At 41.7% G+C, this 26595-nt stretch overlaps 1 protein-coding gene across 2 annotated transcripts in view; it reads left to right on the forward strand.

Moving 5' to 3' along the window:
* Window positions 1-26595, forward strand: part of HECW1 (HECT, C2 and WW domain containing E3 ubiquitin protein ligase 1) — a 326637-nt gene that overhangs the window by 185089 nt on the left and 114953 nt on the right. For both annotated transcript variants that reach the window (XM_086396047.1, XM_086396048.1), the window contains 5 exons: window positions 10358-10500; window positions 13319-13419; window positions 15255-16580; window positions 21422-21523; window positions 26387-26537. In XM_086396047.1, the coding sequence (XP_086252173.1) occupies window positions 10358-10500; window positions 13319-13419; window positions 15255-16580; window positions 21422-21523; window positions 26387-26537 (1823 nt within the window). The remainder of the gene's footprint in view (window positions 1-10357; window positions 10501-13318; window positions 13420-15254; window positions 16581-21421; window positions 21524-26386; window positions 26538-26595) is intronic.

Below are 26595 nucleotides of genomic sequence, written 5' to 3' on the forward strand. Positions count from 1 at the left end.
CCCTGGCAATTACCATTCAACTCTCTATGAATTCAACTCTTGTTTTTTTAATTCCACATATGTCATGTGCTATTTGTCTTTGGCTCATTTCGCTTAACATAATACCCTCCAGGTTCATCCACATTGTTGCAAATGGCAGGATTTCCTTCTATTTATGGCTGTATAATATTCTACAGTATACACACACACATGTATAGATCATCTCCTTTGTCTATTTGTCAATGGACACTTAGGTTGTTTCCATACATTGGCTGTTATGAATAATGCTTCAGTGAACATGGTAATTTAGATATCTCTTTGAGTTATTGATTTTCCTTTGGATATATACCCAGAAATAGGATTGCTGAATCGCATGAAAGTTCCACTTTTAGTTTTTAAGGAACCTCTATGCTGTTTTCCGCAGTACTTGTACCAGTTTACATACTCACCAACAATGTACAAGGATTACATTTTCTCCACATCCTTACCAACATTTGTTATTGCTTATCTTTTTAATAGTAGACATCTTAACAGGCACAAGGTGATATCTACTTGTGCCTTTGCATTTCGTGATGACTAGTGATGTAGAATACCTTTTCATGTCCCTGCTGGTCATTTGTATGCCTTTGGAAAAATGTCTATTCGGGTCCTTTGGCCATTGTTTAATTGGTTGGATTTTTGTTTTTGAGGTTTATGAGTTCTTTATATATTTTGTATATTAACCCAAAGGAAGAGTAAAAGATCACAAATTTATAAGAGCAGCCTTTATTATTCAAAGCAACTAGATTTCCTGCAGATACAAGGCTCGCTCCCCAGCAGGATTCTGGCACATCTTTCCCAGAATAGAGTCAGGCTGCACACTGCTTGGAGGCAGGTCTCCTATACCCAGAATCCAGGAGCATCACCTCTTAATATGAAACCCTGTTGCTAGTGAGAGACAAAAAAAATATTGCTCTTGATTCAGTGATTGCTCTGCTAGTGAAGTTGTTTTTCCGTCTTTTGTTGACTTTAGGCAACACTATTTTTAAGTTCATTTTTTAAACTCAATGAATGGTGTTGCCTGAATTGAAAGTCATATAGCATGCATAGTTCTAAAGAAGAGTAGCTGCAGTTTGCATGCTCCATTTACTCCCTTCATGCTTTCCTTCTCCTTTGGAAACTTTTGCACAGGAAACACCAAGCCTAGTCCATTTAACTTTCATTAGTAATGAATAATAGTGTTGACTGAATGGCACCAGGCAGCCTCTTGTGAATGGAGTTGGTATTTTATTTTCCCCTTACGTCTACAAGAGAAGAGGGACAAAATTAGATGCACCTTTAACTGCATATCATAACCCATTTCACACAACAATTAGGACCGTTCCTCCCCCGCATCACCAGGCATCCAATCATGGCTTCAAGTTATTATTCCTGCCCTACTCCTCAGTATCCTCCTACCTCTTCAAATGTAACATGACCCAAAACAAGTTACCATTGCTACCACTTTTTAATTCTCAACCTTTCCCAAATTCCATAAGTTTGTAAGTGGACATAAATGAATCAACAGTACTTGTGCTCTCTCAGACTGGGATCTTCTTTTCTCATACTGAAATGTGTAAGTGAAAATACTTTCCAAATCATGCTGAATATGTCTCTGAAACTTCTCACAACTATTTCTTCCTTTTTGATTATGGTATCCTTTCTCACATTGATGTCCTTATTGCCGTGGTTACATCAAGGCAGTAATGGGTCCCATTTGTTACTCAGCTACAATTTGTCCTTTCTATCTATGGCACTATCTTCCCTTTCTACCCAAGACCAAACGTTGTCCTGGATGATCAGTTTCCACATGAATGACCTATCAGACATCCTATTTCCTCAACCCCCTCAAACTCATTGACCTTATTTCCATCCCAGTCATCCATTCCAGTGCTTATACAAAAGAGCATGTGAAAACATCACAAGCTCTCCAGGTCTCTCTTTACAATCTAATATTCTTCCATACCCAACCCCTATTTCTATCACTCTGTGCCTTCATTGCTTTGAGACATCCAGTCACTCAGCCCCTCTCTTCCAGCTATTCATCCTCCCACATGTCATCAATCTTGCAAATCCAGTCCTGGAAACTTGTGCCCTCTTCTTTCCCACATGCCATAGCTCTCACTGACGTTTAGCCTGTCCACATATGTGCTGCCTTTTCCTCCTTGCCTGCCAGGATTCCTCCTCATTTCTCAATTGTCTCACCTGATCTGTCTGCCTTCTGGCCTGACCATTTATGAAATAAGGTAATAAATTTGAAAGAAGTCCAAAAATTAGAGAATCAGAAGGAGATGCTAGAGGACAGGGCAGGTAGAGTCTGGTTATAGAGAGGGAAGAATGCAGTTTCGTCTAACAGGACATGGACCTTCTTTTCCCAGTCTACAGTGGAAGAAGCTAAGGTTCAGTGAGGTCATGCATAAAAAAGTCAAGAACTGAGATGTGCAGATCTAGAAAAAAAGCCAAGTCCACCTCAGTCCACAAGTTCTTCAAGGGCTCAAAGGAGGAGCCAGGTCAGCAGCCAGACAGAATTCATCACCCTGGCCTCAGGCTCATGGGCACAAGTAGTTTGCTCAGGAATAGACAGGTTTTTACATTTTTAGAGGTGCTCACTGGTTCTTAAAAGAACCTGACCTGTGTGTGTGTGTGTGTGTGTGTGTGTGTTAGTCACTCAGGCGTGTTCAACCCTTTGCGACCCCACGAACTGTAGCCCCCCAGGCTTCTCTGTCCATGGAATTCTCCAGGCAAGAATACTGGAGTGGATTGCCATCCGCTTCTCCAGAGGATCAGTGATTAAAGGGAACAATCAAGAATTACCATTTATGGGGGGAGGGGAAGGCAGTATTGCTGCGTTAGTGTAGGTCAGAAGCAGGATTCACTAAAAACTCTGCAGCCATTTATTTACAGACATTCTAAACAGTTATATTTAAAATTTTTTAAACAGTTAATACACTAAAAATATATAGTGACCTGTATAATGTTCTGTAATAACCCATATGGAGAAAGAATCTGAAAAAGAATAGATATATGTATAACTGATTGACTTTTGCTGGACACCTGAAACTAACACAACATTGCATTGAACTATACTCCAGTAACAATTTAAAATAGAGACCTAGGCTGCAGTCCATGGGGTTGCGAAGAGTCGGACACGACTGAGCAACTTCACTTTCACTTTTCACTTTCATGCACTGGAGAAGGAAATGGCAACCCACTCCAATGTTCTTGCCTGGAGAATCCCAGGGACGGCAGAGCCTGGTGGACTGCCGTCTATGGGGTTGCACAGAGTAGGACACGACTGAAGCGACTTAGCAGTAGCAGTAGCAGCAGCCTAGCTGAGGGTTTATATAGACCCCAGTAAACCATGGCATGGAAGTAAGGGCATGGTGGGGAAGGTCTGACACCATTGATGAAGGGGTGGATATGGGAAGAGAGGCTGAGAAGGAAGACTTTGTGAAGGGAGGAAAGAACTCAGGATTTGCTGCCAAGTTTCAGAGTATGTCTAGGTAAGCTGACTTCCATATCCCATGTAGGCTACTAGAGCCAGAAATACTCTTGTTTTTTAAAAAGTGATTATGCTTTTCATTATAAAAATAATTCATGCTCATCAGAGGAAAAATGGTGGGGGCGGGGGGGCAAAATCTTACTCGATAAAGCAACTGCTATTAAAATTTGTTGTGATTCTTTCCAGTCTTTTTTCTATTCATTTCACTCACATTACTGTGATCATGAGTTATATGTTTCCTGCTTTTGTCACGTAGCATTGGAAAACAAACATTTTCTATCTTTTCATTTAATGTGTTATAATTGTAATTGCATATTTAGTATAATCATATATTATTGTGATTTAGAAAATTATAAACTATTCTATCATCTACATCTACTGCAATGCACTTGAGTCTATGATTGAGCATTAGGAGATCCATTACAGTACACTTCAGAATAGAATTACTGGGCAAAAGATATGGAGGTTTGGGGACATGAGATAGTTAGGGGGCCTGGGTGCTCATGCAGTCAGGCCTGCTTGGAGGAGAATCCAATTCCTGAGTTTCATCCTCAAGCTTAGCGTGTCTGTAAGTCCAGTTTTATCAGTGCCATAAATGACTGATTCTTGGGAATTACATAGATGTTTTTGGTACTTTTTTTAGTTAATTTGTTAAAATTTTATTGGAGTATAGTTGATTTACAATGTTGTATTAGTTTCAGGTGTATAGCAAAGTGATTCAGTTACATATATAAATATATTCATTCTTTTTTATATTCTTTTCTCATATTGAATAGAATTCCCACAGGTCCTTGTTGGTTATCTTTTTTTTTTTTTTTTTTTTGGCCACACTGCATGTGGGATCTTAGTTCCGTGACCAGGGATTGAACCTGGGGCCCATAGAAATGAAAGTACCAAGTCCTTTCCACTGGACAACCAGGGAATTCCCTGGTTATCTGTCTTATATATAGTAGTGTCTGTATGTTCATTCCAAGCTCCTGATACTTCCCTCCCTCCACCATACATTTCCTATTTGGTAACCATAAGTTTGTTTTTGATATTTGTAAGTCTGTTTCAGAACAGACTTATTTTGAACATAAGTTCATTTGTATCACTTAAAAAAAAAATTAGCGTCCACATATGAGTGATATCATATGAATTATATAGATGTTAACTAAAACTAATTTGTAATGGAAATTAGAAGCACCACATGGTGGGCATAGAAGTCATCATTGCTGTTTGCCAAATATTTTTGTTCTGTATCACCCAGACATGTGGTAACATCATACCTCCTGTTCTCTGTGGGTGGCTGGGGTGTGTGTCTAGCTGTGACGAAGACTTGGGTTTGAAAGTGAGCACTTATTTACAAGAGAAAGACCCTCCAGAGTTCTCTTTCCTTCTGTCGCTGTGGCTGGCAATGTTTGAGAGCATGTCCACTCCATCAGCCTGGCTCCCTGAGTGACTAATGAGCAGTTTCCTTTGCCAGCCACAGAGCCAGTGTGAGCAAGGAACAAAGCTTTGCTGCTGTAAGTCACTGAGACTTGGAATTTGGTCATGACTTCACTGTGCCTCAGCCCATCCTGACTGATATTAACATTGGCATACCTGATATACTAATATTTAACCTCTAAAATTAAAAATCAACTAAAGTAAAAAAGATTACTGTTAGGAATTAATCAGAATGGAAGAAAATAAATATATTTCAGCTGTTTCACAACGCTTGATTAAGGATACTGTAATGTGTCATCAAGACCTCCCCCACCCCAGATAGTCTGAATTGGGTTAAGAAAGCATTTACCTTTTTCTCCTTTTCTACACTTTCTGGCCAAGACATCCATCTTCTGACATTCACAGTCTTCCTTCAATTGTTGCTGCTCTTATTTTAAAAGTCCTACAGTATGCTGAATAAAAAATGAATAGTGTAGAATAAAATGAAAAAGATCTGCTTTCTCCCCCTCTGCCACCCCCAGGAGCTCACATACCCTCAAGGCATTTTCTCTGCAATTCAAAGTACAAATGGGTTCCCACTCTTCACATTTTTCTTCACATCTTGCCTTTTTTCACTTAATATGTCACATGTCATTTCATTTCAGAGAATATTTATTTACCTATTTCTTTTTAATGCCAGCAGAGTTCTGCATTTCAAAGATTTACCATCCTTCATTTAGCTGGCTTCCTATTGCTAGATATTTTTTACATTTTTCCAGCCTTTTATGATGGTTAATAATGCTCATTTAACATACTTATACAAAACATAATTTTGAACACTCATGCAAGTTAATCCAGAAGGAAAAGTCCTAGAAGTATAATTCTGGGTTAAAGGGAATTTGTAATTTAAATGCCAATAAATATTATCACAAACTCAGAACAATTATACTAAATAAATTTGTGCACTGTTAAGAAAGTTCTAGGAACCACAACAGGTTTCCCAACGTGGGGATCTAGCAAAGGGACTGAGAAACCCCAGGGACTTTGACTTCGGAGGCCAGTGGGATTTGATTACATAACTTCCACAGGACTGGGGAAACAGACTCTTGGAGGGCACAAACAAAATCTTGTGCACACCAAGACCCAGGAGAAAGGAGCAGTGATCCCACAAGAGACTGACCCAGACTTACCTGTGAGTGTCCAGGAGTCTCTAGCAGAGGTGTGGGTTGGCAGTGGCCTGCTACAGGGTCAGGGGCACTGAGTGCAGCAGTGCATGAAGGGGACCTTCTGAAGGAGGTTGCCATTATCTTCATTACCTCCACCATAGTTTGGTCTCAGGTCAAACAACAGGGAGGGAACACAGCCCTGCCCAAGGACAGAAAATTGGACTAAAGATTTACTGAGCATTTTCCCATCCATCAGAACAAGACCCAAGTTCCCCCATAGTCAGTTTCTCCATCCAGGAAGCTTCCAGAAGCCTCTTATCCTTATCCATCAGAGGGCAGACAGAATGAAAACCACAATCACAAAAAGACTAGTCAAACTGATAACATGGACCACAGTCTTGTCTAACTCAATGAAACTATGAAATATGCCACATAAGGCCACCCAAGACAGACGGGTCATGGTGGAGAGTTCTGACAAAATGTGGTCCACAGGAGAAGACAATGGCAGACTACTTCCATATTCTTGCCTTGAGAACCCCATGAACAGTATTAAAAGGCAAAAAGATATGACACTGAAAGATGAACTCCTGGCCCATGTCAGTAGGTGCCCAATATGCTACAGGAGAAGAGTGGAGAAATAACACCAGAAAGAATGAATAGACAGAGCCAAAGCGAAAACAACGCCCAGTTGTGGATGTGACTGAATAGACAGAGCCAAAGCGAAAACAACGCCCAGTTGTGGATGTGACTGGTGATGAAAGTAAAGTCCAATGCGGTAAAGAACAATATTGCATAGGAACCTGGAATGTTAGGTCCATGAATCAAGGTAAATTGGAAGTGGTCAAACAAGAGATGGCAAGAGTGAACGTTGACATTTTAGGAATCATGAACTAAAATGGACTGGAATGGGCAAATTTAACTCAAGATGACCATTATATCTACTACTATGGGAAAGAATCCTTTAAAAGAAATGGAATAGCCCTCATAGTCAACAAAAGAATCCAAAATGCAGTACTTGGGTGCAATCTCAAAAATGACAGAATGATCTCTGTTCATTTCCAAGGCAAACCATTCAAAATCACAGTAATTCAAGTCTCTGTCCCAACCAGTAGTGCTGAAGAAGCTGAACAGTTCTATGAAGACCTTCAAGACCTTCTAGAACTAACACCCAAAAAAGATGTCCTTTTCATCATAGGGGACTGGAATGCAAAAGTAGGGAGTCAAGAGATACCTGGAATAACAGGCAAATTTGGCCTTGGAGAACAAAATGAAGCAGGGCAAAGGCTAATGGAGTTTTGTCAAGAAAATGCACTGGTCATAGCAAACACCCTCTTCCAACAACACAAGAGAAGACTCTAAACATGGACATCACCAGATGGTCAATTCCAAAATCAGATTGATTATATTCTTTGCAACCAAAGATGGAGAAGCTCTATACAGTCAGCAAAATTAAGACCAGGAGCCCATCTGTGGCTCAGATCGTGAACTCCTTATTGCAAAAGTCAGACTTAAATTGAAGAAAGTAGGGAAAACCACTAGACCATTCATGTATTACCTAAAATCAAATCCCTTACAATTATACAGTGAAAGTGACAAATAGATTCAAGGGATTAGATCTGATAGACAGAGTGCCTGAAGGACTATGGATGGAGGTTAATGACATTATACAGGAGGCAGTGATCAAGAACATCCCCAAGAAAAAGAAATGCAAAAAAGCAAGATGGTTTTCTGAGGAGGCCTTACAAATAACTGAGAAAAGAAGAGAAGCAAAAGACAAAGGAGAAAAGGAAAGATAAAGCCATTTGAATGCAGAGTTCAGAAAAATCACACAGAGAGATAAAAAAGCCTTCCTCAGTGATCAATGCTAAGAAATAAAGGGAAACAATAGAATGGGAAAGACTATAGCTCCCTTCAAGAAAATAGAGATACCAAGGGAATATTTCATGCAAAGATGGGCACAATAAAGGACAGAGATGGTATGGACCTAACAGAAGCAGCTATTAAGAAGAGATGGCAAGAATACACAGAGGAACTATACAAAAAAGATCTTCATGACCCAGATAATCATGATGGTGTGATCACTTATCTAAAGCCAGACATCCTGGAATGCAAAGTCAAGTGGGCCTTAGGAAGCATCACTACAAACAAAGCTAGTGGAGGTGATGGAATTCCAGCAGAACTATTTCAAATCCTAAAAGATGATGCTGTGAAAGTGCTACACTCAATATGCCAGCAAATTTGGAAAATTCAGCAGTGGCCATGGACTGGAAAAGGTCAGTTTTCATTCAATCTCAAAGAAAGGCAATGCCAAAGAATGGTCAAGCTACTGCACAATTGCACTCATCTCACACGCTAGTAAAGTAATGCTCAAACTTCTCCAAGCCAGGCTTCAACAGTACATGAACCGTGAACTTCCAGATGTTCAAGCTGGTTTTAGTAAAGGCAGAAGAACCAGAGATCAAATTGCCAACATCCACTGGATCATTGAAAAAGCAAGAGAGTTCTAGAAAAATATCTACTTCTGCTTTACTGACTATGCCAAAGCCTTTGACTGTGTGGATCACAACAGACTGTGGAAAGTTCTTAAAGAGATGGGAATACCAGACCACCTGACCTGCCTCCTGAGAAATCTGTATGTAGGTCAAGAAGCAACAGTAAGAACTGATCATGGAACAACAAACTGGTTTCAAATAGGAAAAGGAGTACGTCAAGGTTGTATACTGTCACCCTGCTTATTTAACATATATGCAGAGTACATCATACAAAATGCTGGGCTGGATGAAGCACAAGCTGGAATCAAGATTGCCGGGAGAAATATCAATAACCTCAGATATGCAGATGACATATGGCAGAAAGCGAAGAAGAACTAAAGAGCCTCTTGATGAAAGTGAAAGAGGAAAGTGAAAAAGTTGACTTAAAATTCAACATTCAAAAAACTAAGATCATGGCATCCAGTTCAATCACTTCATGGCAAATACATGGGGAAACAATGGGAACAGTGGCAGACTTTATTTTGGGGGGCTCCAAAATCACTGCAGATGGTGACTGCAGCCTTGAAATTAAAAGACGCTTGCTCCTTGGAAGAAAAGCTATGACCAACCTAAACAATGTATTAAAAAAGCAGAGACATTACTTTGCCAATAAAGGTCCATCTAGTCAAATCTATGGTTTTTCCAGTAGTCATGTATGGATGTGAAAGTTGGACCATAAAGAAAGCTGAGCACCGAAGAATTGATAACTTGAACTGTGGTGTTGGAGAAGACTCTTGAGAGTCCCTTGGACTGCAAGGAGATCCAACTTGTCCATCATAAATGAAATCAGTCTTGAATATTCATTGGAAGGACTGATGTTGAAGCTGAAACTCCAACACTTTGTCCACCTGATGTGAAGAACTAACTTATTGGAAAAGAGCCTGATGCTGGGAAAGATTGAAGGCAGGAGGAGAAGGGGACGACAGAGGATGAAATGGTTGGCTGGCATCAGCAGTTTGATGGACATGAGTTCAAGCAAGTTTCAGGAGTTGGTGATGGACAGGGAAGCCTGGTGTGCTGAAGTCCATGGTGTCGTAAAGAATCAGACATGACTGAGCAACTGAACAGAACTGAAATATTACCAATTTCCTTACCAAGGGTTGAAACAATGTGCATTTCCATCAATACAGAGTAAGAGTTCTTATCTCTTCCCACTGACCAGAAGGCAGTGTATGATCAAACTTTAAAAAATCTCTGCCATTATCATCATGGAAAAAAAAAATGTTATGGTGTTGATTCCAAGTACATTTCCCTAATTGTAGGTGAGTTTTGCTTGTTCTTTCTGAAGCTATGTTGATAACTTCAGTCAAGTATGGTGAGGCCTGGGTAGCATTCTTTCCCTTTATGGTTGATTTTATTATTTGAATGTCAGAGAATAACCTTATTTTTAGGGAATTCCATTGCGGTCCAGTGATTAAGACTCAGAGATTCTATGGCCCTGGGCACAGGTTTGATCCTTGATCAGAGAACTAATATCCTGCAATCCAAATGGCCAAAAAGGAAAGAAAAGAACCTTATTCTTAAGCACTGAGGAGGTATCTCATTGTGGCCATTATTCACTTCTGGGATAAACAGAGTTTACAACATTTCTAAAACCTTGAGATAGGTGGATACACTTAGGTTGGCAAGTAGAGAGAGAGGGAAAGTTTGCTGTGGGGGTGTTTGACAATGACATCATTCAAAGCAGATGGACTGGGGATTGGCCACCCCTCACACCTCACAGGTAATTGATGTCATGTGTTTTTTCATTGCAGCAATTCAGCTTTGTGTCCTTGCCCACTGATGTGCTGGAAATTGAGGTGAAGGACAAGTTTGCCAAGAGCCGCCCCATCATCAAGCGCTTTTTGGGAAAGCTGTCAATGCCCGTTCAAAGACTCCTGGAAAGACATGCCATAGGGTAAACCTTGACCAAGAGCTCTGAATCACTAGGCATCAGCCAGCAGGCCAGGCCCAAGAAAGGCAACAATACAGCCTCATAGAGACTCAAACTGAAATACTGGTGCTGTATTTCCCTGGCTTCTCCCATTACTACGTTGTTCAAGCTATGAGATTTTATTAAACAGGCCCTTCTTTTTCCCCTAGTTTGTTTACCTCTGATTACTTATGCAGAACAGTAAAAATTTCTAAGATGCTAGTGAAAGAAGGCCTTACTGCAGCATTTTTTTCTGTACAGATAGAAATTAAAATTTGTTTTACCACGAAGGATATCATTTCATTCACATGCCTGTCTTGTGTGTAGGATTTAATCATTTGTGACATTTCCATAAAAAGATGAAATACTGGGTTACTAGACTAGAGTGCCTTAAAAAAACGCTAGTATTTATAGAAAATGCTAGATAAGATGTGTAAAATTTTAAAAGCATGAATCCTTATGGATTAACCACAATTATGCTGCTCACACAGTTGTATATGACCTGCATTTTGTATCTTCTATATTCATGTCCATTCAGTGTTCTTGGGACTTTCCTGGTGATCCAGTGGTTTACATTCCACACTCCCAATGCAAGGGGGCCCAGTTTTAATCCCTGATCAGGGAACTAATATCCTGCATGCTATGCAATGCGGTCAAAAAATAAAGTAAGTAAATAAATAATATTCAGGGTTCTCATTAACCTCTGACCAGATAAAAATCCTTGTGCATAATATGCATTTCTATAGGTAACAGCAACTATATTTGAAAACATGTAAAGCTGTATGTGGTTCTCTGGTCATGGATATGCCTCAGTGCAACACTTAGAATGATACAAGGACATGTAATCAGAGCCTTATAGCAGAGAGCTGACATTTACGAGGCTACAGTTGTGTGTCAAACAAGATGTTTGCATTTTCCACTAAAACAAGAATATACATAAAGAACATAAAGCTCTCCATGGCACATAGGGACTAAATGATTCCAAACTGTTCATTTTTAAAATAGCAAACTGTATGCCTTTTAAAATAAAGGCTGCTCGGAAGGTGCCCTTGATTCCTTTGCCTGTAACATCCCAGCCCTCAGCCATCTGCCTTTTACTGTCTCTCTCCTCAAGTCCTCTACTCTCGCCCGCCTCAGCTTCATATTGGAAATATCACCGCTGCCTGGAACTCTTTACGTAATTAAAGAACTCTTTGCCAGTCTCATGCCCCAACTGGGACAAGCTATTTAAAGGCAGGGGTGTGCATTACATGCTATGTATCACCTGCAGCACTTTTTTACATTGCAGGGGCTCACAAAATATTTGTTGATAAAGTAGTCTCACTATCTGATATTGTCTTTAGGCCTCCTCTGATTCCAACTAGGTTTGGGGTTCAGGATCTCTTTCTTATGGTCATAGTAGACCTACTTCATAATATTGACCAAAGCCCTTGTCAATATTTTAGCTCATTCTAATTTTCCTGCATGTAATGCTTTATTTAATGGACTTCCTAGAAAATCCAAATATGAAACCAGGGCTTACCAAAGAGAAATGCTAAGTCAGTGAACCCCTGGGATATATGTTGTTTCACGGTGCTGGTGTTTTCTAGGAAAAACATTGAAACACTATTAGCCAGTGATTTACCTTTTTATTTGAATGTCGCAAATGAATAAATGGGATGAATACATAATTATCTAAGTACCAACTGGTTTTGGAATATGTCTTTGTTATTACTGGGTAGAATGGATTTGTTCATTTCTGAATATCTCAGAGTAGTCGCTCTTCCTATTTAGGCCAAGGGAGGGTACCTTGTATTCTGCTGAATCTGCATTGTTGATGAAACTATAATAGCAAACTATCAGATTGATTTCTCTCTGGATAATTGTCTTCCTAGTAATTAAAAATTGCCTTGGGTGAGCAAAGGGAGTGGTGCCAGGGTCCAGGGTGGAGTTTCAGAGTCTCTCTGTGGGACCCTGGAGTTGGTGTAATTGGAAGTCACAGGCCAGTGGACCCAAGCCCACAAGTCTTGCTTTGCTCTGCTGTACAGCAGGTCTCTTTCTGAAGCACTCCACAGGGTCTCTGGGCATCAGGATTACATCCTTCCATAGATAGATAGATAGCGGTAAGTAGCTAGCTAGCTAGATTATTACAAGACAAGCATCTGCTGCTGGCCCTGTCCATAATTAAGGGCTTATTTGGAAAATGTCAGCCTGCACAGGAAAAGCAAGCAAAGGATATCCATGTCTTTTTTCTTCTTCTTCTTCTTTTCTCTAAAACACAAGTTGGCAAACTCTCTGTAAGGGGCCAGATAGTAAATATTTCAGGCTGTGTAGGCCATATGGCTTCTGTCCCAACTACTCAGCTCGGCAACTGTAGCATGAAAGCGGCCCAGACAAGAAGTAAACTGACAAGCATGACTGCATTCCAATAAAACTTTTATTTGCGGAAACAAATTAGAATTTCGTATCATTGTTACATGTCACAAAATGCTACTCTTCTACTGCACTTTTTCTAACCATTTAGAAATGTAAAAAGCCCATAGCATTATGAAAGCAAGTGATGGGCCAGATTTGGCCCACGGACTGTAGTTTACTGATCCCTGTCTTAGATTATTCAATAAGGATTTTATTGAAGTTTTCATTGCTGTTGAGCAAGTGTACTTTCCCATCTTTTCCTTAGGACCATCTTGTATCGTCCTGAGCAGACATCACCTCCTAATATCAGGGCCTCCCTGGGCTTGGGTGCCTCACCTGCTGGCATAGTGTGTGGTCTTTAGGAGAACAGGTATTTACCAGATCTGTGATGATGCTTATTTCCTTCTAGGGACAGGGTGGTCAGCTACACCCTTGGCCGTAGGCTTCCAACAGATCACGTGAGTGGACAGCTGCAATTCCGATTTGAGATCACTTCCTCCATCCACCCAGGTATTTCGGCATGTATTTCATGTGTTGTCCTAGCCTAGTGTCATAGATGGTTCCTTTCTCCAAAATATAATAACCATGGTTCTCTCCAGACATGTCCTAGGTTTTGTGGTTCTCTACCTGTCTTCTCCATTTGAGGCCCAGAAGCCAGTGATCTGTTCTGCAAGCCAGGTTGCTACCCTCCTTTTTATCTTTATTTTTTGGTGGTGCCACATGACTCATGGGATCTCAGTTCCCTGACCAGGGATTGAACCCGGGCCCCTGCAGTGGAAGCACGGAGCCCTAACCACTGAACTGCCAGGGAAGTCCCTGTGGTCCCCTTGATTGACAGGCTCCTCTTCGTTCCAGTGACCTAAAGGTAGAGGGTTAGACAGTGGAGTGGGGATTGACAAAGAGGTCAATATGGGTACGGAGCCATGTCTAACTTAACATTTTACTCCCAATACCCTGGTGGCTCAGAGAGTAAAGAATCTGCCTGCAATGTGAGAAACCCGGGTTCAATCCCTGGGTCAGGAAGATCCCTTGGAGAAGGGAATGGCTACCCACTCCAGTATTCTTGCCTGGAGAATTCCATGGATAGAGGAGCCTGGTGGGCTATACAGTCCAGGGGGTCCCAAAGAGTCGGACATGACTGACAACTAACACAACCCATACCCACACAGGACTTAATCAATAGATGTTGAATCACTGCATACATGAATGAATGAATGAATGTGATACATGTCACATTGTCAAACTGTGATTACTCAGTGGATTTTTACAATCTCACAGGAAAAATGAATATTGTAAATTGGACAGAAAACTTTTGAATCATCCTGTGTTCAGTTTTTCAAGCCAAAACGTATTTCCAAATAAGATTGACGAGATGCCTCATAATCCCACTCCGACTCTTCTCTGGCAGCCCCCTCACAGGTAGAGATCATGCCGAGAGTTGTGAGTTGCCACTTTATTGGCAACACATTTATGAGTTTCCAGTAAAGCTAATAAGGCTTTTGAGAAGCAGGGTCTGGAGTTTATCACTGCCCCCTTGTCAAACAAACTGCGCATTTCTGTGCCCAGTCTACAAAGCAGATTGTAAGGAAACACTTGACTGTTTCATCCTTTCACATCCAGCCCTTCCTCATCCTGAAAATAAAACTGATTCTTGCTTTAGTGTAGCAGTAAGAATAGCTTTACAGTGCACCAGAGAGATTGCTTTTCTTCAATGAGTGGATAGCACACGGGCTTGAATTGGGAATCCACATCTGGCAGGGATCCAGTAGAGCAACTGGGGGAAGGCAGAGGTGAACCATGGTTGCTGCTCCGTGAATGGGTGCTTGGTATGCAGACCTGGTTTATTTTCCCACTTCATTATTCTCCAGATGTTGGGAGGCTTCCGCTCTGAGCCACTGAATGACTGTGGTTGCCCCCTTTCCTTCTCTCTGGTCACCTAAGAACCCCATTCTGCCACACTGGGGGACTCAGCCATAGGAAACACTCTGAACTAGTATAATTAGCCCTGCCTGAAGCCAACAAGGAACTGTAAACCCCACCTCTCATCTCTGAGGTCTTCCGAATAACAGACATTATTGAGCACCTACTTTGTGCCCAGAACGGGGGTAGCACTAGGATTTGGGCATTTTGACCAAAAACTGAAGTCCCTTGAAACAGAATTGTCAAATACATCGTGATTGCATAAGGAGAACCATTTCTTACAGAATGGGTTTTAGCAGAGCTTTGGTCCATGGGAAATGCTCATCAACCCCTCCATGCAATATCCTAAGGCAGAAATCCCTAAGATGCTCACACATCCTCGGGAGTAGACTAACACTGCAGTGACATTTTCTTCTTGTCCACAGATGATGAGGAGATTTCCCTGAGTACCGAGCCTGAGTCTGCGGAAATTCAGGACAGCCCCATGAATAACCTGGTGGCAAGCAGCTGTGGGGAGCCCCCGTGTGATGCACCAGAGCCCTCAGGGACCCCAAAGCCTGAGCAGCCGAGCCAGGGCAGCACTGTGGGCCCTCCAGAGATCGAGGGCCTGGAGCTTACCAGTCTGGTTGAGGCAGCGGCAGGTACCACCGAGGCAGGAGATGATGATGGCATAGTCTCTGTGGGGCCTGAGGGGGCTGGGGAGCTGCTAGCCCCTGGGCCAGAGGACACAGAGCCCGCCCTAAGTGCAGAAGAACTGGCCGAGCGGCTGGACCTGGGAGGGGAGGTGGCCCTCCCGGGGCTGCTGGAGGACGGTCAAGCCCCGAGCAGCCCTGGGGAGCCGGTGGCTGAGGAAAGGGCCACAGAGAGTCGGGCTGGGGGACAGGAGGAGGAGAAGGAGCAGATGGAGGAGGAAGAGGGGGACGTGTCTGCCCTGGGGCAGGGGGAGGACAGGCTGCACCTGCGGGCCTCAGTGAAGAGGAAAACCAGGCCGTGCTCCCTGCCTGTGTCCGAGCTGGAGACGGTGATCGCGTCCGCTTGCGGTGAGCCGGAGACGCCGCGGACCCACTACATCCGCATCCACACGCTGCTGCACAGCCTGCCCTCGGCGCAGGGCGGCAGCGCGGACGACGACGACGACGGTGCCGAGGAGGAGGCCACCCTCAAGGATGCCTCGGAGAAGGACGCGCTCAGTGAGATGGACACGGTCGCCGCAGAGCCTCCTCCCCTGGAAGAGGATGGAGAGGCCCCCGAGGGGGCCACTCCAGGCACGGCTCCCCTCGGCCACTCGGGCTTGGCCAACGGCTCAGCCCCGGATGGCGACGCGCTCCCCAGCACGGGGAGCGAGAGCGACTCCAGCCCGCGGCAGGGTGGAGACCACAGCTGCTGCGACGCATCCTGCTGCAGCCCCTCCTGCTACAGCTCCTCGTGCTACAGCAGCTCCTGCTACAGCGCCTCCTGCTACAGCCCCTCCTGCTACAACGGCAGTAGGTTTGCCAGCCACACCCGCTTCTCCTCTGTGGACAGTGCCAAGATCTCCGAGAGCACGGTCTTCTCCTCTCAGGACGACGAGGAGGAGGAGAACAGCGCCTTCGAGTCAGTGCCCGACTCAGTGCAGAGCCCAGAGCTGGACCAGGAGTCGGCCAACGGTGCAGGGCCATGGCAAGACGAGCTGGCCGCCCCCGATGGGAGCATGGCCAGAACCATGGAAGGTCTGGAGTCCCCCGTGGCAGGGCCGAGCAGTCGGAGAGAAGGTTAGACCTCACACCCCATCAGAGTGAGAATAGGACCACCACGAGGGGGACGCAGGTCTCACCAACATGGTTTAAAACCAAGAGGGAGAGGATCAGTCCCAAATAAGGGTGCTGCAGTGGCCACGTGTGCCTGTCTTGTACTTATATGTGTGCATGTGTATATGTGTATGTCAGTATTCCAGACTGTGGGTAGCTGACACCCCACCACCGCTCAGATACACCCCAGGAATGACAACTAGTTGGATGTGAGCGTGTACTTGTATGTGTGCCTCTCTGTTTTAACTAATCACTGATTATAGGGTACATATTACCCTCCAGTCTTGACAGCAGCAAGAGCATCAAAGTTAGTATCAAATGATATGAGCAGAAAATGATCAACATTAAGTGGGTAATATGTCAATATCTGCTGACTCCCCACAACTTACGAAGATTAGCAATAAATGTTAATATAAGTGGAAGAACATTGATATTACCTGTTTTAGAATTTAACCTGTGTACATATGAATATGTATAGCCTACATTTATGTGTCATGATTTCTGTCTACTTGATTCTGTTATTGTTGTTGGTTTTGTTTTGTGTTGTTTTGTGGGATTGGGGAGCTATTTTGGCTAATGCAAAGGAAGGATACCATGAATGTGTAAAGCACTTTGTCTCGAGTAAGATTCTAATCCAACAGGTGCCCTTTTTAGTTTAAAAATGTATTCTGTGTCCTAACCAAAGACCTGTCTTCTTAGTCATGCCTGTGGAAGCATATATAAAGTTAACTTGCATTTCCTAATCCAGAATTGGGAACCACCTGCCAGTCAAGTGACAGTGACATTAAGGGAAATAACTTAAAAGTCACATGATAATATGAAATATTTCAGCTGTTTTAAAAGCGAAAAATATAGATTCTGCTATCTTGCTGTTCTAATTTGTTTAAATTAGCCTCCAAACAACATGCAGTGGTATTGTCTCTAGATTGTAAGCTCATCAAGGGCCAGAATTCATATCTTCTTTACGTCTGCTAAGCAAATGCCTGGCACCTGCAAATTTTTATAGGAACGTACGTGAGTGTAAAAGAAATAATCTTAAGTACTTAAAAGTACCCAATTCTACATTTTGGAGAAAGAAGGGGTGAGGGAAAGTGGCACATAGGGTAAGGAGAAGCCCAAGGAAACTGGTAACAAAGAAACACAGGAAGAAAACCAGAGTGCCATACAGTAAAGCATAGTGACATACCGCACAATATGGAAAAGCGCCCGTGAGTATGAGAATGGGGTGGACAATCCCTTTCTTTAATAGGGAGGTTTTGAGTCTCCTCTTTGTTCTAGGTCAGATGCTATGTGTGGACGGCACTCAATAATTACAATAGAATTAAAAATAAGTATATCATAAGGCAATTTGGGGATATACCTATATGAAGGCACAACTGGGAGCTACCAGAGATGTTTCAGACCGAAGTTGGAAAAACTTTTTTCATAAAGGTCCAGATACTACACATTTTAAGCTTTGTAGGTCAAGACACAAAACCAAAGCAACTCTTCTCATCAAAGGTGTGTTTTTTAAGAAAGAAAAAAACATTTTTACCTTTAGAAGTATAATAACCATCTTTACCCAGAGCCACAGAGCTACAAGGCTGAATTTATAGTCTGTCAGTCTGTTGTAGCCAACGGGTATATTTGGACCCATGTCTCCAATGATAGGAGACAGTCCACACATGGGTAATTGAAACTTGACTCAGTATACATTGATATTTAAAAAAAGATATTACCCATGCCTTTGAAGGTCTAACAGTCCAGCAGTGGGGAACCCATCCCCTTTACCAAAAGGATGAAAAAGTTTTTCAGGGCCAGAGTGGAAGTCTATGTTTCTAAAGAAATTTCTAGATTCCTGAAATTTTTTGCAGATTGTAAACTCCAAAAAAGTTAAGAACATATGCTTCACTATAGTGATTACTGGGAGCAAAACGAGGATTCCTGGGAAGGACTGTTGATTTCCTGAAGGCTGTACCTATGCTGGCACATGACTTCTACAGCCAGTTCTTCTCTCCCGTGGTAGGGAGTCCCCCGGGTTAATGAAGTCCAAGTGGTGGATCTGTCCCCACTCACCACCAATCAGCACCCACTCAGAAGAAACACGTATGCCTGATTATACGCACATGTGCCCTCTTCTCCCCTCACTGTGACTTTGCAGATTGCAAATTCTTTCCTGAGGTTAGCCGAGGATGGTTATACTATACCCACAGCCACGTAGGTGCGTCTGCAGCAGTTTGTGGAGATGTCTTCTTCATCTACTTTGTGTTTCTTTTCCCTCCACATGTGCCTCTTTTTTTAACTTCAACATAAAATGGGTTTTAAAAACCTTCAGATCAAATGAAAAGGAAAAAAAAGTAACATAATGCAATTATGGGCAGCTTCCCAGGTGGCTCAGGGGTAAAGAATCTGCCTGCCAAGCAGGAGAGGTGGGTTCGATCCCTGGGTTGGGAACATCCCCTGGAGAAGGAAATGGCAATCCACTCCAGTATTCTTGCTTGGAAAATCCCACAGACAGAGGAACCCAGCAGGCTACAGTCGATGGTGTCACAAAGAGTCGGACACGACTGAGCGACTAAACAACAACAACAATAATAATGTGATTATGAGCTCAACCCTGGCATCAGGCTCCCCTGGGTTTATCTTCAGTCTCCCCACTTCCCAGCCATGACGCCTTAGCCAAGTTACCTAACTGCTTCAAACCTCACGTGTAAACTGGGTGCAAAGTGGAACATACCCTAAAGGGGTTGGAAGGATTAACTGAGATGATTCCTATGAAATGCTCAGCCTCTGAGTGAGGGTTCTTCCAGGTAGATGAGCAGCAAGGCTCCCTTTTAAATTGGAATACATTTCCTTCTCAGAAGTTCTAGCAGGTCTGACCCTTGCTTTGTATTTGAGGTGAGGGGGATGGTGCGGAGCTGCGGCCTCGTGCAGAACAGAAGTGGCTTGCTTCCTCTTGCTTCCATTCCGTTGGCTGAGATGCATCAGTCACATCATTGCATTTGCTTGGGGTTCACGGGAAGGTGGGGTCAGCTCCATTAACCCGGCAAGCAACACTATTATGTTTCCACTAGCTTGGAGGAGTAATTAACCTGATTGGTTGAATTAATTACAACAAGGTAAGTCTCTCTTTTTTTTTTAACAACTAAATTTAAAACACAGCAGCTGGTGACATAACAACTGTACCATTGTTTTTCTCTCTTTTTTTTTTTTTTCAGTTTCTGACATTAAGCACATATAAATACGAACATGAGTGTTATATCCACTAAACACAGAGCCCAGCTTTGAAACAGGAGTCAGTTTGCAAGGCTGGCATGAGGGAGGGGCACCGTCCTTGACTTTCCTTAGTCTCTGAGGACCCCAGGGGTGTAAGTCACATACCAGAGATTGCACAAGAAATGATGCTATATATTTAACATTTAAAAGGACCCTTTGTTTCTGAATACATTCCTGTTTTTGTTTTCCAGTTAGCTCAAGGAGTTAAATGGCTAAATTCACGTAATTTCCTTCCTAATTAACTTCTGCTTATGTTTTTAAGTCAGTTCTATAGATCTAGAACAGAAAGAAATAATCATCCTTTCCATGTATGGACACTCTGAGAAATATTTTTGAAATTTGAGCTCCCACAAAGATCTTAAACACTGGTTTTCACAGTTCCTCTCTTTCGGACCGCGGAATAATGGAACACTTGAGATTTGCATCAGCCGTGGAAGGACAAAAGAAGGAGAAGCCTGACCTTTGTCCTTTGGCCAATAGGGGCTATTGTGAGAAATCCAGGTTGGGGTACAATGGGGGTTACCAGTCTGAGGGCTGGCTCATGGCCTCAACTTTTCTAGCTCCTCACAGATCAAGAGCAATTGACTCTGATTATGTGACCCAAACTGCTGGTACTGGAGGCCCCTCTACATGCAGTGTTACCAAGACCTGAAGACATCATGAAATAGGAACTCCGTTTTAAAACACTATTCAGTTCATCATAGGTCTGCCTGACAGTAATATTAGCTGTGTCTATCGTAATTGGGCCATGCATTCTGTGGATATGTTTATTTCTAAAATTTCTCCATGTCTGTCTTTCTGCCTCCCTCTATCCCACTTCCATGTTTCAAGTTCTCCTGTCTCAGTCTTCCTGCCTCTTACCTACTTCCTTCGTCTCTTGTCTTTTCTCTTTCCAGAACACCCTGGTTTGTCTGCTTCTTCCTCAGAATAACTTGAAACAATCACAAAATCCCATAGGTCCTTGGCTCCCCAGCCCAGCCCCTAGGTTTCATGCAATAAGAATTTATCTTCTTGGCCCATCAGTTCCTTAACCCCATCTTGAAATGGCAGCAGCTAAGAGTCTCATTCCAAACACAAAATCTGAAAGACAGCCTCTTGGCAGCCCTCAGATGAAATCTATCGGAAAAAGGAGCTATCATTTTGCACAGTCCCAAAAATGTATGGGACCTTATAAATGCTGTTCTTCCCTCCAACAGGCCTGTTTCTTTTCCTGGGCTAACCTCAGGCTCTGCTCATTTTCTTCTAGGTCCCTTTCTGATGCCACCTTCCCCTCAAGAAAATTCAGGTCCCCAATCCTACCTGTCGGTCTGGTATGATACAAATCAGAACCATGAAATGTTTGACTATTTGAGTTAAAAAAAAAAAAATAGTTCCCTCTCATCACTCATTCATGAATGGTTCTGAATGTCACAAACTGACAAAGAACCAAAAAATCGATTGCCCACTCTTTGGGGTTTTTTCTTGCAGTAATTTGTTTTACAGACATGCTTTTTTGATGACGTTGCCACAGCAATGAATGAATCTGAATATCTTGACTATCTTGTCCGTAGGTGAATGTCCTATACTCCATAATTCCCAGCCAGTAAGCCAGCTTCCTTCCTTGAGGCCTGAACATCATCACTACCCAACAATCGATGAGCCTCTTCCACCAAGTAAGCTTTAGTTTTGAAAATCTGTGTCTTAATTCTTCCTATCAAATCTAAGCAGGTCAGTATGAACTTTGTATATAAACATCCAAACTCTTCCCCCACTCTGTACCTTACAGTGTGATCAAAAACCATTATGGCGCCTACCATAAAAGTTGTTTGGTTGGTTTTTTTGTCAGATGGTTTCAGGATGTGATCTCAAATAGATAACCCAGTATTTTCAGTAGCCCTCAACTTCTGAAATGGAGAGCATTTCATCACAAGACTTGACTAGTCCTTGCAAGCTGTTCATGACCCTTATTTCACAAATTTTACTATTTTATATTCAAAAGTTTTCAGTTCAAGATGGGGTAATCCTGTTATTCTCCATGGGACCATTTATGGTTCAAGCATCTCCACATAATAAAACATTTCAACCTGCATTTTCCTTACTCTAAATTGTACCCATATGTGACAGACGCAAATTTTTTCTACAGTTCTTAGAGGTTTCCATGCAAAACATCATCTTTAGGGGTAGAATTCAATCACATTCTCCTGGTAACTGTAATGAGTAATTAATAATTATCTAGCTGGTTATTTGAACTTGGAAAAATCACTTAATCTCTCAGAGACTCAGTTTTCTTATTTGTAAAATTTTAATGTTTTTGTCTGCTAAGTGCTAGATTTGGACTAGATAGTCTCTAGATGTTGTCCCAATGTAATTTGCCCTTATAATATTCCATTATTATGTTTGTAAGAAGGAACTGACACCCCAGATATTATATTCACTTAGCATCACATATGTTCATGAATTCTAGAACATCCCTGTTTTGGTTTCAACTCATTTTTCAAACAAAGATAACCTTTAAAATTTGATAAATTTTACAACTGCAGAATCTTTCCAGGATGCAAGGAATCAGTGTTTCTTTACATTTTTTTGCCTGTGCTTACATTAACCCATTACAGTTTTGAAAGAAGAAAGACTTATTCTTTAATTCATCTTTTCTTGACAATATGATATATTTAACATCTACACCAGTCTTCTCCTATTCAGTTGTAATTTATCAGTGATAAAACAGTGTTTTTAATATGTGGACCAATTTAAAGGAACACTATATTTGTTGGAAGAAACCAAGATAGGCATTATGTCCTTTACCTTTGATGCCTAATTTCTTTCTTTATACTTTGACTTATGGATATTCCATAAATGTCACTAGAGATACTTCTGACTTAGAAAAATACCTATAACATTTTCTCTCCAAGAAAGGAACATTTTCTCCACGTCAAAAAACCTATCAGTGAGTGTGCACATGAATTGACCTTCAATCCATGCAAGAGTAATAACTAGTTATACATACAGATATTATAAATGAGTATAATATATTCTGTTTTAAAGAATTGCTTTATATAAGCTGCTTTTGATAGTGAAAATAAATTTCTTCCAGATAGGTTTCAATTTTCTGTCCATGTAACACTGGAAAATATTAGAAAAGTTGGTAGTGAAGCTAACAGCTAAATTTTCTTAAATAATTTCACGTGGTACGTGGATGAATTCATCCCTGATAGTTTTTCATTGGATAAATATTTGTTGAACACTTATCCTGTGTGAGGCAGTATTTTAGGTAAGGCAAACAGGTGAAGATCCCTGCCCTCAAGGAGCTTACAGTCTATATTGGCAGAGACAGATAATAAAGAATTTAAAAAAATAAATTAAGAAATAATGCAGTGCATTAGAAGGTATTAAGTGCTGTGAAAAAGCAAAAGCAGAACAGGGGAAGGAGAATCTGGAGTGTATATTGATGGCCGATTTGCCACTTTAAATAGGGTGGCCGGGTACACTTTATTGACAAGGCAACATTTGAAGCTAGACTTAAAGATGGTAAGAGAGTTATCCACCCAAGTATTGGGAAGGAAGAACTTTCTGAGCAAATAGAACAGCCTGCCTGGTGGGCTTGAGAAACAGCAAGAAGGTCAGTGTGTCTGGAGCAGATTTAGGAAGTGAGGAAACAGCAGGTAAAGAGATCTCTCGGGGGCCCAGATCACTCACATAGGACTTTGTAGACCACTTAAGGGTTTGGCTTTTACTCTGGATGAAAGTTTTCTGAGCAGAGACTTGACATTGTCTGACTTAGGACTTAAAAGCTTTTCTGTGTTGACATTAAATTGTGAGGAAAAAAAATAGAAGCCTGAGACCCAGCATAAGGTTCTTGCAGGTGAGAAACAGTGGTAGTTTGGGCCAGCAGGGAGCAGAGGAGGTGAAGAGAAGTGGTCAGATTCTGGACAGATATTTTGTGGATAGATTTGTGACAGATTGGATATGATGTATGAAATAAAGAGAAGGGTCAAGAATGACCTCAAGAGTTTTAACCTGGATTTAACTGAGACAGAAAGGGAAGGCTGCAGATAGAGCAGGTTTGGGTAGGGAAGAGCTGAAATTTGGTTTTGATCGTGTTATATTTGAAATGTCATCCAGGTATTGATGTCAAGAAGGCAGTGAGATGTGACAGAAGTTCAAGAGAAAGGCGCAGACTATAAACATGATATTGCACTTGTTAATGTGAAAGTAAAATTTATAGGTTTTATGAGTATAATAATTAAAATAGGATACATTATTAGGCTCTACATTGTCCTTAGACTTCATGGAAAATATGTAGTATAATATATGACAGATCCCTCAGTCACAAATGAATGGACGCACATGAATGACTACTATACCAAGGTCATCCATTAAGGTATCCTTTTCAGGAGTCTGTTTTGGTATCACAAAGCCAAGTGAATTGGACATGCTGAGGCTGAAGTTCCATTCAGAAATTTTCTCTTAATGCAATATGGTTTATACAGTATTTGAAAGTAAATTCTTTACAAAGCAACCCAGAAAACCCCACTTATAATCTCTAATTATGCTTAGCTATTATTTTCTGAATATTTATGAGAGGTTTAATTAGCCCTCTGCCTTCCACATGTTTAATATATTAAGAAGAGGGCCTGTCTGGCTTGACATTCCTTTCTGTGGGTGATTTGGAAATACTGAAACTCCTAGAAATGATCATTATCATTGCACCATACTTCAGTCCTTTTACTTGGAGAATCCATGAGACTGGAGTCTTGTCTTTGAAGGAATCCTTCCTTTACTATGGGGCATCTGGAGGGCAGGGATGTGTGTTAGTCAGCAATGTATCCTCAGGATCTGGCCGGATCTCTAGTTCATAGTGAGTAAAAGGAGGTGCTTGTTCAAGTGAATGAAGTAGCATGATACTCCTCAAGGGTTAACACTCATTCTTTGTTGGATGACAGTCATGTTGGGTTCAAAAAAAAAAAAGCCCAATTGCTGCTAGTTTGGGAATCACTGAAAATTTTTAATGTTTGGCTTGCAATTAATTACTCAATAGTTACACAAATACACAATTCCATCAATGAGCTAATTAACATTTACAACCAACAGTTGAGGCTGAATCATCTAGTAGTCAAATTTAATCAAAACCTTCTAGAATATATTTATACAGCCTGACTATATTTTTTTTCAATTTGTCTTATAAGCTGAATTTGATATTTTCTGGTATTTTAGATTTCCTTGGGCGTTATTTGGCAGCCCCTCAGGTAAATGTCAAACATAAGCCATAATGTTCACAAACAGATAAACCATGCACACATCAAACCGTAACTAAACCAAATGTATTTTTTCATTTTGAAAACAATTGAGAGTTGCTATGTCATTACCTGAATGATACTTTTTCAACAGAATTGTTAAATATCTGACCTACTCCCAAAAGCTATGGCTTTTCTCATTTAAAAGGCTGAATAGCTTTCCTCATTTGCAGTCATTTTTGCATTTTATTCTTTAGTGTAACTCATTTTTCAGCATAACTTTATCATGAAGCTGTTATTTCCACCATATTTTTACATGTGGACTCTAAAAGCTTTGCCCATCTCTGGTACAGCAGACATTAAGCTCGTCTTCGTTAAGCTCAGGTGTGTACGTGTGAGTCCCAGCTCTCTCCGTTTTAAGGATTTTTTCATCCTATCACCCCAGTCCAGCCCCTACGTATATCATGGACTGTATCATCTGCGCTTCTACCTTTTAGTTGGTTGCTGGTGTTTAAATTTGAGAAGAATTTATCTTTATCTTGGGCTCCCTCTACTGTTTGGGATGGTTATTTATCAACAAAGAGATACTTAAAAAGCTTGATGCTAGTTAATAGTCATGATTGGTTTTGTTTTGGTCAAGAAATATTTGGCAGCCACAGATAGATTGAACATAAACTATGAATTCACAACTTATCAAAGGATGGTTTGAATTTAGTTTCTAAGGGTCAAATCTTTCCATTCTTTCTCTCAAGAGGCAATCACTTAAGGCTGTGACGTATGAGATGTTATAGGAAGCTGCACCTACATGCAGTATTTTAGAACTGTAGTCAAACCTGGGTTTAAGAGGAGCCGTTATTCCCTCCTAACCAGCCGTCTTCCATCAGATTTAACAAAGAAAGGACTTTTTTCAGCATCACTGTCAGCTCTCGCTGGAGGACATTCCTATCTTCCAGCTGTCACTTGGTAGCCAAGAAAATTGGCAAGATGGAATTTTTTAAAGAAGGAAATAAATATTTGACTTTGTCTTTAGAAATTGTTAGAATTTTATCATAGGTCCTATTCGAGGAACCCCAGTTACTGTCTCAAATGGTCCGGGAGAGAATCAGAGTCCTGTAGGCTCTTTCCTGGCACACCAACTCCATGCCAATGCCTCAGAGGTCACGCAGGTGCTCTGGGCAGTTCTTGGTCTTCAGCAAGTCACCAGCAGTGAGTTCTACCTGCAGAAGACCTAGAAGTGCTTATCTGTTTCACATGGATCCGTAGTTTGTCCTTGATTTTTCTTTTTGCCTTTTTATCACGCGCTAGACTGGGAAGCTCGCATTGACAGCCACGGGCGGGTCTTTTATGTGGACCACGTGAACCGCACAACCACCTGGCAGCGTCCCACAGCAGCAGCCACCCCCGACGGGATGCGGAGATCTGGATCCATCCAGCAGATGGAGCAGCTCAACAGGCGGTGGGTGACCAGCATGCAGCGAGCCCCTAGAAACCGTGAAAGGGGAAGGGCGATTCAT

The sequence above is a fragment of the Bos grunniens genome, chromosome 4, assembly GCF_055505025.1.
Source record: "Bos grunniens cultivar Pamir isolate PY7600 chromosome 4, Bosgru_T2T1.0, whole genome shotgun sequence".
Classification (NCBI taxonomy): domain Eukaryota; kingdom Metazoa; phylum Chordata; class Mammalia; order Artiodactyla; family Bovidae; genus Bos; species Bos grunniens.